Source organism: Magnolia sinica, chromosome 7 (assembly GCF_029962835.1).
Source record: "Magnolia sinica isolate HGM2019 chromosome 7, MsV1, whole genome shotgun sequence".
Lineage (NCBI taxonomy): Eukaryota > Viridiplantae > Streptophyta > Magnoliopsida > Magnoliales > Magnoliaceae > Magnolia > Magnolia sinica.
The window spans coordinates 84,663,596-84,676,302 of record NC_080579.1 but is presented as its reverse complement, the minus strand read 5'-3'; the positions used below and the strand labels follow the sequence as shown (position 1 = coordinate 84,676,302).

The 12,707-nt window shown below is 38.0% G+C and overlaps 1 protein-coding gene across 3 annotated transcripts in view; it reads left to right on the top strand.

Moving 5' to 3' along the window:
* The window catches only part of LOC131251587 (nicastrin), a 45,351-nt gene that overhangs the window by 14,682 nt on the left and 17,962 nt on the right, over positions 1-12,707 (top strand). For 2 of the 3 annotated variants that reach the window (XM_058252361.1, XM_058252363.1), the window contains exons 9-11: positions 1,376-1,508; positions 1,675-1,746; positions 4,567-4,686. In XM_058252361.1, coding sequence (XP_058108344.1) covers positions 1,376-1,508; positions 1,675-1,746; positions 4,567-4,686 — 325 coding nt within the window. Of the gene's footprint in view, positions 1-1,370; positions 1,509-1,674; positions 1,747-4,566; positions 4,687-12,707 lie in introns of all 3 variants that reach the window. The other variant, XM_058252364.1, reaches the window with a different exon arrangement.

Here is a 12,707-nt window from a genome sequence, read left to right as displayed (position 1 = left end):
CATAAGAAAAATGGAAAAAAAAAAAAAAACTGCAACTCAAATTTGGGTTGATATTTACATATGGGTCTGGAACTGATACGTGACCCTGTTATGTTGCTGATACACCTTCATTGGCCGATACGGCCGGTGTTACACAAAATTTACAGATTGGACCTATTCACCCCCATAACGCGTAATGGGGGTTGACAGTTACTGGATGTGCAATTGTTTTTCAAAACACCGATCGGTTGAAATTTTTTATGGTCAAAGAATTAAGGAAAAATGGCAGAACAAGGTACCAAATGAGATATTCAAGAATGTATAATTTCCTCTCTCTCTCTCTCTCTCTCTCTCTCTCTCTTTTGGGTTTTTTGGACATGTATATATTGGCATATCAGACCACTATTTGATTATATGTTGTATGTTGGCATGGCTCGTTGAAAGTCAACCAAATGGGTCTAATTGAGCACAAATCAAGCAACTATTTGGTGAATTAGGGCCCATTACATTGAGATAAAAAGAAGAAGAAGATGAAAATGCACAAAAAAGAGATGGTTTACCATTTTTTCTAATTTTCCTATAATGGTCCATTCTACTTTGATTCTTTGAATCCTACTTAAATCTTTTGTTTTGATCCTAAAGATAGCCTAGATCTAGTCTAGAACGACTTTTTAAGCTTCCTTTACAGTTGAAATCATAAAAAGAAGCCTCCCATTTCAGTCTATATGACCCATTTCTTCTAGCGTGGGCCAATTCGACCCTGTGTTGTGTATCATTGCAGACCAATATGGATACGATATGGCTGTATCAGTTGATACAATATTGATATTCAAAACTATGCTTTAAATAGCTTTGTAGTTTGCCAAGGTTTGGGAATGTAGAATCGACATGTACTAAATTTTCTAGCTAATCATATTCTTGTATTCCATGTTAAGTAGTGGAGGGAGGTTGAAGTATATGACTTTATGCTTTATGAGGTTGCATTTTCAACAAGGCAATAGCTTTTCTTGCATTAAAAAGATGAGTTTATGAAAAGCTTTGTCACCATCTTATAATAATTACCACTATTATCGCTGCTGCTGCTGCTACTACTACGTGTCTATGTCAACCACCACTACCACCACTTTCAGCCATCATGTGCACAATTCTATTCCTATCCACAAGAAAAGGGACATTTTTATCCACAATAAAAGGGGCATTTAAAACAAACACAGGATTTGACAGAAATTTTTTTCCCTGCTGGGCCAATGATATGCTGTTGTAACAAATGCTTCCTGTATTTTCAAAGATACGAAATAACTGCTAGTCTATCTTTGCCATGCAATTTTATGACAACTATGCATGTGGTTTCTTCACTTTAACCTTCAATTGCATATTTCTGACATATGAAGGGCAGTGTTTGGTCGTCGCTACCACCAATTAATGTTTCATCACTTAAACCACCCAAGCCTATCATATTAGTAGTGACATCTCTGGACTCTGCATCATTTTTTCGCGACAAAAGTCTTGGTGCCGATTCTCCTTTATCTGTAAGTTCGAGTCCTTTTTTTTTGGAGGGGCAACTGTAATTTCAAGTGGCCAAATCACAATTTTCAAATCTGCTTAAAAAAAATAAAAATAAAAATAACAATTTAGCTTTTTTCCTTTGACATTCTTCAATAACAAATCAGTGTTTTATATTTGGAAAATTTTCAGGGAATGATTTCATTGCTGGCTGCAGTTGATGCTCTTTCTCATATTGATGGTGTGAATGAGCTTAGGAAACAGGTACTATATGCTAACTTTGTGACAGATGCAGTTTGTTCTATTTGATGGTAGCTTCTCTAAAACATATGAAATAAACCATCGAATGAAGACCTGCTATCATCTCAGGTTGGACCACTTAACCGATGTTCAATATAGGGGGGATGGTTTATGGAGTGGAGGGAAACTCATGATTTTGAACTCTACTAAATCTGCTCTGTTATTGTGGACTACTGACTTATTAGGCAGTAACATATGTAGAACATTTTCAAAAAGATATCTATCAGAAAGAAAAGGGGAATAAAGTATCATTAAAAAGACAAAAAAAACATTTGTTGCTCTTTCAATGTTTAAATTAATTGCTTTTTTAGACGTATTCTATGATGATAATATGTCATAAGGTGATAAAATCTAAAAACTTGCAACTTAGCTTACTATAAACATTGGTCAGGTCATCAGTTTAGTCAAGGAATTTGGAGTTGTCATAGAGACCCACATAAATCTTTGATGTTATCTTGAGACTTATGCTCATGAACTTATTATTATTATTATTATTATTATTATATTCCAGTTTAATCTCTATTATGTGTTTTAATTGGCTAGACAGTTGCAGCCATGAAAAAACATTGTACTATTAGAGACACTAAGCACTCGGGTGTATTTCTAATTTTAGGTTAGAGAAAATGGAGATTGCTAGGTTCGAGCATATGGTCATAGAGCAGTGGTATTCTTTTGAGGTCGCAGGCTCCACTGGATTTGATTAAGCCAAAAGCTCAAGTTGTTGAAAGGGAAGCTAAAAACCTGGAAGAAAGAGGTTCTTGGGGCTCGGAGGTAGAGTTTGATGTATTATTGAAGGAGATTCACGAGCCAGATGTTAAAGAGGAAGTTGGGCATTTGTTGGTTCAAGAGTGGGAGAAAAGAGATGGCTTAAACTTAAAATACTGTAACCGTGTTAAAGAGGAGGAAATCAGATGGAGGCAAAGATCAAGAGCTTTGCGGCTAAAAGAGGGAGATAAGAATACTCACTTCTTCCATAGTATTGCTAGCGCAAGGGCTTAGGGCAATAGGAGTAACAACTTAGTTGTTGAAGGGAAAAGATTGTCGGAAAAAGGGTGATGGGCAGACAAATATTGGATAGTGTTCTTATTGTGTATGAGTGTATTGACTCCATACACAAGAAAGGGAAGAAAGGGCTAGTTTGTAAGCTTGACATTGAAAATGCTTATGATTATGTAGGTTGGGAATTTCTTGACTGTATGGTTGGGTGATTGGGCTGTGGTCAGAAATGGAGGGGATGGATGAGTTCCTGTGTTCAATCTGCTATGTTCTCTCTCTCTCTCTCTCTCTCTCTCTGGTAAATGGTTCATCGAAAGGCTTTTCTAGGGCATCTACAGGTATCATACAGGGGGACCCATTATCGCCTTTTCTCTTCAAATTTTATTTTATTTTGGAAGGGTAACAAAGGAGCTTATCTCTTCATCATTTTTGGGGGAGGCTTTTCTAAGATGATGCATAAAGGGAAGGAGACTGGTTTAATTAGCAGCTTCAGAGTGTCAGAGGTGGGAATGCAAATTAGCCACCTTCAATATGCTGATGACACTCTTGTGTTTTGTGACTCCAGGTTATATCTGTTGAGTTGCTTGTGATCTTAAAAGATCAGTCCACTTTCTCATCTCAAAGCACATAACTGCAGTTGCTTGTTTTCAAAAAGATAGTCATTTCTAGGAAAGTTGACCAATGGGCCCAAAATGTTCTGTTTGATGGTAGTGACTCCAAGTTTATGTCAGCTGAGTTGCTTATGATCATAAAAGATTTCATCTAGTTACTCATTCTTGCAGTTTGTTTCATCTTATGAGCTTTTTTAGTGATTATTCCTTTTCTTTCAATAGCTGCTATTGCACTCTTAAATTCATGATTGATGGGTGCATTGATATATGCAGTGTTCGAAATATCGGTATCGCGTTACGTATTGCATTCTTGGGATACGGATACGTATCGGTTATCGCATGGGATATATCGGTTGTATTGTGTAATGTATCGCTGTTGTTGGAAACATGTGGAAATTGGTTGAATTTTTCAATGAAACTTCAGTGATTGTTAAAAAAGACATCAATACACACTTATAAATAAAAACATTACAAAAAACAAGTACACATAACAGGTTTTCTTTGTATGGGTTCCTAATCTAAGCATTGTCTAACTGAATTGATGCAAGTATATTCAATGTCTATTCATATAATTTATAAATGTAAGAAGATGTGTGGAAACACAACGAATACTTCAAAAGCAAAAGAAGAATCACTAGATTAGGTTACACACATGTTTGATTTGATGTTAGACACAGATTGCAAACGATTTGCGAGAAATTGGGAAATTTTGATTTTTTTTTTTTTTTTTTCAATTTTCTACAATGCGGCCCATTTCCTCTGAATCTCAAAATCGAAGCTCTCAATCCATGATTTTTCATGCAAAGCATAAAAAATCATGGATTTGTAACAATTTGACACCAATTTAACATGATTTACAGAAAATAAAAGGATCGAAATTCGAAAATGCTCACCAGATCGAACATGGAGGATATATCACACTACTCTTGTGTTTCATATCGCACTGGTGGTATACAAGATATATCGTGGGATATATCGGCCGAAATCGTTGATATTTAAAACACCGGATATATGTTTGACTATGTTCCTTGCTCTTTACAATGGGCATGATGGAGGCTCATCCGTTGTTCCTTGCTCTTTACAATGGGCATGATAGAGGCTCATCCGTTCCGAGGTTTCTTTATTCATTTATTGTATTTTGATGTTTTGCTGATGTTTCCACTGTATCATTGTGCAGCTTGTTTTTGTAGTTTTCACTGGAGAAGCATGGGGATATCTGGGGAGCCGGAGGTTTCTGGCTGAACTGGATATGGGTTCAGATGTTGTTAGTGGCCTTAACATCACACTAATTGAACAGGTATTTCTCTCTGGTTAGCAAAATTTCATCCTCAGAGATGGTGTTTCTAAATTGGAGTGGTTTGGCTTTTATCCATGTCTTCCTCATGTAATTCTTGGTTGTCTTACTTGAAACCAGTCGTCTACTACATGCAATTTTGGTTTGTGCAATGCATGTGGAAATAATAACTTAACATAAAAAATTAACATAAATCCAAGGCCCAACGTCCACCATGGCCCAACTCAACATAAAAAATTAACATGAATCTGAGACCCAATGCCCACCATGGTTCCTCATTCATGTATAGGCCCAAGGCCTACCATGGGGTGCAACTTCTTGTGAAATTTGGGTTGTTTTCTGCTAGTTTTGGGGGCTAAATTTCAGAAACCACCAGCTTATTATTTTTGGAAGATTGGAGGTACTGATTTTGAAGATACGGTTGTTTTATTTGAAAATTTTCTAAAGATTTTGGGGGATGATTTTCTAGATATGCTTTTTCTATTTTTTAGATCATTACAAAGTGGCCAAATCTTTTTAGATTGAGTTGCAGGTAACTTAGATTTGATTGATTTGAAGTCAATTTAACAATTGGACAGTTTTAATTAAAGATTCATATGGAGCCGCACTAACCATTGTGAGATTAAACATATGAGTCATACCATGAAACTTTGGGAGAATGATAGAGCAAAGATTAAGGCATGGGACAAATGTATCGGAAAATCAATTTAGTTATGCTTGAAAGGTCAAACATTGAGGCTATCTTCTTACTTAGACAACTGATGGAGAAATATGGGAAGCGGAGGAAGGATCTTCATAGGTCCCTGTTGACTCAGAGAAGCATGATTAAGATATAAAGAACATTGACATGATCAAGGATATGTATGAGGGAGTGGTGGCAAGTGTGAGGGTGAGCTTCCAGTTACTGTAGGCTTCCAACAAGTGCTGGCATTGATCCCATATCTAAAAGTAAGGCTTATTATGATTTTTACAATAGATTGGGGATGAGAAGGTGAGAAAGATATCTTCAAACTTGCAAAAATGAGAGAGGAAGGTTAAGGACCTAGATAATATTAGATGCCTTAAGAGCAATGACTAGCTGGTACTAATAAAAGACAATGAGATCAATGAAAGGTGGAGAAGCTATTTTCAGAACTTGTTAAATGACAACCACTCTAAGAGCAACCACTCTGAGAGCATAGGGATCGAAAGAACCATAAAATAAAATCAAATGACATTAGATACCATAGTTAACTTTCGTAGGATTAGGACATCTGAAATGAAAGAAGCTTTGAGAAGATGAAAACAGGAAAGGCATTTGGATTAGATGGCATATCAAATAGAGGTTTGGAAGTGTATGGGAGATACTAGATTATTTTGCTTGATGAAGTTGTTCAACAAGATTGTAAGATAAAGAAAATGTTGGGACAAATGGAGAAAAAGTACCGTGGTTCCGGTTTATAATAACAAAGGAGGCATGTAGAGCTTCACTAACTATTGTGGGATTGAACTTATGAGCCATACCATGAAACTTTAGGAGAGAGTGATTGAGCAAAGACTAAGGCATGAGACGAATGTATCAGAAAATATTTTTGTGTTCATGGTTGGGAGGTCTACAACTGAAGTTATTTTCCCATTTAGACAATTGATGGAGAAATATAGAGAGAGGAGGAAGGATCTCCATAGGGTGTTTATTGACTTAGAGAAAGCATACGATAGTCCCTAGAGAGTTAATCTAATGGTTGTTGGAAAAGAAATGAGTATCTAGAGGATAAATTGACATTGTTAAGGATATGCACAAGGGAGTGGTAACAAATGTGAGATCTTCTACCTCAAAAAAAAAGTAACAAATGTGAGGACCGATAGTGATGAGATAATTGGGTTCCCGATTATTGTAGGCCACTAGGGGTCAACATTGAGTTTGTACCTTTTCGCATTGGTTATGGAAGAATTAACGAGGTATTCGAAGGAAGAGATCCCTTGGCCCATGTTGTTTGCAAATGACATAGTTTGGATTGGCAAGATGAGGGAGGATGTAGACACTAGGCTAGATTTATAGAGGGATGCTTTAGAATATAATTTTAATGTTGCTTGGACTAAAGTGTAGTATGCGGAGTGCAATTTTAGTAATAATAGGGAGTGAAAACGAGGAATTAATTAAGATCGCTCACGAGAAGTTCCCAAAATGACCACTTTTGATACATTGGGTCAATAATTCATGGGAGTGTAGAGATTGAAAAGAATGTTTCCCATGGAATTCAAGCTGGGTGGAAGAAATGTTGATGTGACTCTGTAGTTTTATGTGATCCTTGTGTACCACTCAAACTGAAAGGGAAAATTCATAGGATAGCTATAAGTCCAGCCATGCTTTATGGGACAAAATGTTTTGCAGTTAAAGAACAACATTTTCATTGGATGAGTGTAACCTAAATGCGGATGAGTGGCAAGACGAGGAAGGATAGAATTAGAAATGAATGCATTTGAGGAAATCTAGTAGTACCAATAGGTAATAAGATGAGGGATAATAGACTTGGATTGTTTGGTCATGTGCAACAGAGACTAAGAATTGTGTCAGTTAAGAGGAACGAGTTGGTACAAGTTGAAGGTTCTAAAAGGGCAAGGGGAAGGCCCAAAAGGACATGTATGGAGGTAGTAAGAAAAGACTCGATACCTATGGTCTAACTAAGATCCGGCCCTTGATAGAGTGGAATGACGGAACACGATTCGTGTAGTTGCCCCAATTAATTAGGATAAGGCTTAGATGATGATGATGCTAGTTATGGATGTGTTAACAAGCATTTGTAGGACGAGATTTGGTGGTGTATTTTGTTTGCAAATGACATTTGATAGATGAGACTAGGACGAGGGTAAACTCTAAACTAGAACCATGAAGGGATGTTTTAGAATGTAAGGGGGCGTTTGGCGCATGGTATTAGATGGGATTAGGTGGGATGGAATTGCATTTGGTCCCGTGCCAATTCCACTCAATGTTTGGGAAGAATGGAAATGCTTGGAATTAGATTAGATGGAATTGCATTGGGTCCTGTGCCAATTCCACTCAATGTTAGCAAGTTGTGTAGGTCCCATCATGATGTGTGGGCTATATCCACACCGTCCACCCATTTTTGGAGATCATTTTAGAGCACGGGCCAAAAAATCAAGTAGATCTAAAGCTCAAGTGGACCCCACCATAGAAAGCAGCGAGGATTGAATACCTACCATTGAAAACTTCTTTGGGGCACATAAGTTTTGGATCTGCCTCATTTTTAGGCCCATGCCACAAAATGAGGTTACAAAACAGATGAACGGTTTGGATATAACATGTGCTATTCTCAATAGATTCAAATTATAGTGGGTATATCCATTCAATGTACCACCGTATTACAAATATAGCATGAAATTAAGCTTATCCCATGGTAATAGGGGACAATCCCTTCCATGTGTAATAATTATGTTTTTTGAATCCCATCCCACCTAATCCTTCCCAATGCCATGCGCCAAACACCCCCTAAAGGTTTTAAATAAGTTGGACTAAAATAAAGTTTATGAAATGCAATTTTAGCAACGATAGGAGTGGAATTGAGGAATTAGTTAAGAATGTTGAGGAAGAAGTGTCCTAATACGGTCATTTTTGATATCTTGGGTTGATAACTCATGAGAGTGGAGAGATTGAGAAGGATGTTGCTCGTATAATTAGAGATGGGTGGATCGAGTGGAGATGTGCCTCTGGAGTTTATTGGGATTACCTCACACCGGTGGGGGAGATTTTATGGAATAGCTTTAAAACTAGCCATGCTTTATGGGAGAGAATGTTGGGCAGTTAAGGAATAGTTCATAGGATGAGTGTAGCTGTGTTGAGGATTTGAGATGGATGAGTGGCAATACGAGGAATGATAGAATTAGAAATGAACATATTTGAGGGAATTTAGTCGTAGTAATAATAGGTAATAAGATGAGCGAAAGTAGACTTAAATGGTTTGGCTATAAGCAACGGAGGCCAAGAATTTTACTAGTTAGGAGTGAGTCGATTCAAGTTGAAGGCTCTAAAAGGGCAAGGGGAAGGTCCAAAAGAGATTGGGTGGAGGCATTGTTCGCAATATTGATAATATCGGCCGATATATTGGCTGATATTATCGGTATCGCAGTCCAATGATGCGAAACCTTTCGGAAGAGACTTAGAAATTTTTAAAAAAGGGAATACTTGGTATTGATCGATATATCACTAAATATCGGTCGATATCCCCAAATAACGCACGATATCACTAAATATCGTGTGATATCGACGATATTATAAATTTTATTTGGATTTTTTCGCTGATAATGCTGTACAGCACCTAACTAGTCTTGGGCCTACTGTAGCCACCTACCAAATTTGTTGATAAAAGGGTCGGGATATCGGGAGATTCGAGACATCGTAAATGTTCAAAAAAATCAGAAAAAAGGGAGAAAAAGGCTTTCAATAGGGTGGATTTGGTACTTGAAAAAGGGTTGGCTTTGATCGGGAGCTTCATTTGGTGGGCCATTCGAATCAGAGCGTTGTGCCGTTTGTAAGTGAGTGAATCTCCGGCTCGAGCTAACCCAATTGAAGAAAATATCCTGAAAAAATTGAAAAATTTCTGAGATTTTGGGGTTTTAGGGTTTCAGAATCCCGAACTTCTCTCGCCTAGCTTCCTAAAATGGGCTTCGGGGCCCTTTTAACGACACACGTAGTGGATTTCCGGTGCTGGGATGCTAGGTGGGGTCCACCTTGATGTTTGTGAGAAATCCACTCTGTCCGTCTGTGACATAAAGTGAGGTGAATCTGAAACTCAAGTGGGCCGCACTAGAGGAAATAGTGGGGATTCAGTCACCACCGTTGAAACATTTTCAAGGCCATAAAAGTTTCGTATGAGGCTAAGTGTTTTGTGTTTTCACTTCATTCCAGTGGGAATGACCTTATAAACGAGTTGGATGACATATAAACATGGAGGTGGAGCCCACGAAGGTTTCAACGGTAGAAAACTCTTTCCCCAGTTTTCCCTCTTGTATGGCCCACTTGATGTTTGTGAGTAATCCATCTCGTCCATCTGTTTCCCGACATCATTTTAGGACATGCGCCAGAAAATGAGGTGGATCCAAAAATCAAGTGGGCCGTATGAGAGGGAAAACTAGGGAAAGGGGTTTTCTACCATTGAAACCTTTGTGGGCTCCACCTAGATGTTTGTATGCCATTTAACCCATTTATAAGGTCATTCCCACTGGGATGAAGTGAAAACACAAAACACTTAGCCCCATACTAAACTTTTGTGGCCTTAAAAATGTTTCAGCGGTGGTGACTGAATCCCCAATGTTTCCTCTAGTGCGGCCCACTCGAGTTTTGGATTCGCCTCATTTTCTGTTACATATCCTAAAATGATCTTGGAAAACAGATGGACGGAGTGGATTCCTCATAAACATCAAGGTGGAACCCACCTAGCATCCCAGCGCCGGAAATCGGCTATGCATGCGTCATTAAAAGGGCTCTGAAGCCCATTTTGGGATGCCATGCGAGAGGGGTTCGGGATTCCGAAACCCTAAAACCCCCAAATCCCACCCAAATCTCGGAAATTTTCCAAACTTTTTGGGATATTTTCTTCAATTGGGTTTACTTGAGATGGAGATTCACTCACCTACAAACGGTGCAACGCTCTAATTTGAATGACCCACCAAATGAAGCTTCTAATATGAGCCAACCCTTTTTTGGGTACCAAATCCACACTGTTGAAAGCTTTTTTTTAAAAAAATATTTATGCCGTCTCGAATCGCCCGATATCGCGACCCTTTTATCGGCAAATTTGATAGGTGGCTGCAGTAGCCTCATGACTGGGTAGGTGTTGTACAATGTTATCGGCAAAAAAATCCCAATAAAACTTATAATATTGTCGATATCACACGAGATGTAGCGATATCGTGTGATATTTAGGGATATCAACCGATATTTAGCGATATATCGATCAATACCAAGTATTCCCTTATTATTATTATTATTTATTTATTTTTAAGTCCCTTGCAGATGGTTTCGTATTGCTGGACTTTGATACTGATAATATCGGCCGATATTATCGATTTTGTGAACACTGCCTGTAGCGATATATATATTTTTTTAAAGGGCTGTAACGGTCGTTACGGGGTTATAATGGCTGTTATAGCCTGTTCCATAATGGTAACAACGGTGGCCATAACGGCCACTGTTACCGTTATTAAATACCTTGATTTCCTCTACCACTCAAAATTATATTTTTTTCTGCATGAAATCCATGTTAATGTGTTAATAAATTGCATTTTCCTCATCTTTTCCTCAACTCGGGGTGACACCCTTGAGTTGCAATTTCTTCCACAAATATGAGATTTGTTTACAAACAACTCGAGAGTTGTTGAAATAGCCCTAGGAAGAGAACGAGATATTTTCTTCGATTGGGTTAGCTCGAGACGGAGATTCACTCATCTACAAATGGCACAACGCTTTGATTCAAATGGCCCACCAAATGAAGCTTTTGATATGAGCCAACCCTTTTTCAGGTACCAAATCCACCTTGTTGAAAGCTTCCCTTTTTTTTTTTTTTGAATATTTATGCTGTCTCGAATATCCCGATATCCCGGCCTTTTTATCGGCAAATTTGGTAGGTGGCTACAGTAGCATCGTGACTAGGTAGGTGTTGTACAACGTTATCGGTGAAAAAATCTTGATAAAAGTTATAATATCGTCGATATCACACGATATTTAGAGATATCGTGCGATATTTAGGGATATCGACCGATATTTAGCGATATATTGATCAATACCAAGTATTTCCTTATTATTATTATTATTATTATTTCTAAGTCTCTTCCAAAGGGTTTCGTATTGCTGGATTGCGATAACGATAATATTGGCCAATATTATCGATATTGCGAACACTGCCTGTAGCGATATACATTTTTTAAAAAGGGCTATAACGGCCGTTACGGGGCTGAAATGGCCATTATATCTTGTTCCATAATGGTAACAGCGGTGGCCGTAACGGCCACTGTTACCGTTATTAAATACCTTGATTTCCTCTACCACTCAAAATTATATTTTTTTCTGCATGAAATCCATGTTAATATGTGTTAATAAATTGCATTTTCCTCATCTTTTCCTCAACTTGGGGTGACACCCTTGAGTTGCAATTTCTTCCACAAATATGAGAATTGTTTGCAAACAACTCGAGAGTTGTTGAAACAGCCCTAGGAAGAGAACACATGATGACGGAATGTAATATAATTTTGTTACATTATATTTATGCATGAAGTATTTATGCATGTAGTATCAATATCAATACTCTACACATGACGACGGAACACATGCTGATGTCTTGTGATATTTTGTATATCGTGAGATATCGGCAATATTATCAGTTTATTTTTATTAATTCCCCTATATCTATATTTTTGACCTATGATACAGATAATATTGGCGATACAAGAAACACTGAACAAAACTATCATAAGCATTAAATCCTGAACCTGTGATAGTGCACACACACACACAATAACTAACATGTAAAGAGTAATGAGTAATCCAAGATATTATACTAACAATATTGTCATTGGTGTTGGAAGATACAAGTGAGGAGGTGTTTTCAACAGCTGGGCCTGGGGTTGGCTTCTGCCTGGATTTTGAACTGCTTGGGCTGGGCCTTTTCAAAATTTTGATTTTTCCTGGCCCGAGCCCGGCCCATTGACAGCCCTATTTTTTGAGGGTTTAAAGGGGCTTGGACTATTAAAATAGGTGAAATGTCAACTCTTTTCTTCCCATGACAAGGGGTGACATTTCGAGAGGAATAAACAACTTTTATACTCCCTATCAGCCATCTTGGAATGAAGGTGGTTGCCTAGGCCCCAGGAAATGCCAAGGTGAGCAGGCTTTAAAAACCCTAGCCAACCACCTCGCTCTATAAAATCCCAGGGCACTATATCTGAGGTGATAATCCTAGGTCTAGCTGCCGGGGAGGTGGGTACTGTGCTTTGCATGCATTGTAATCCGTTTGGAGCATTTTCGTTCTGAT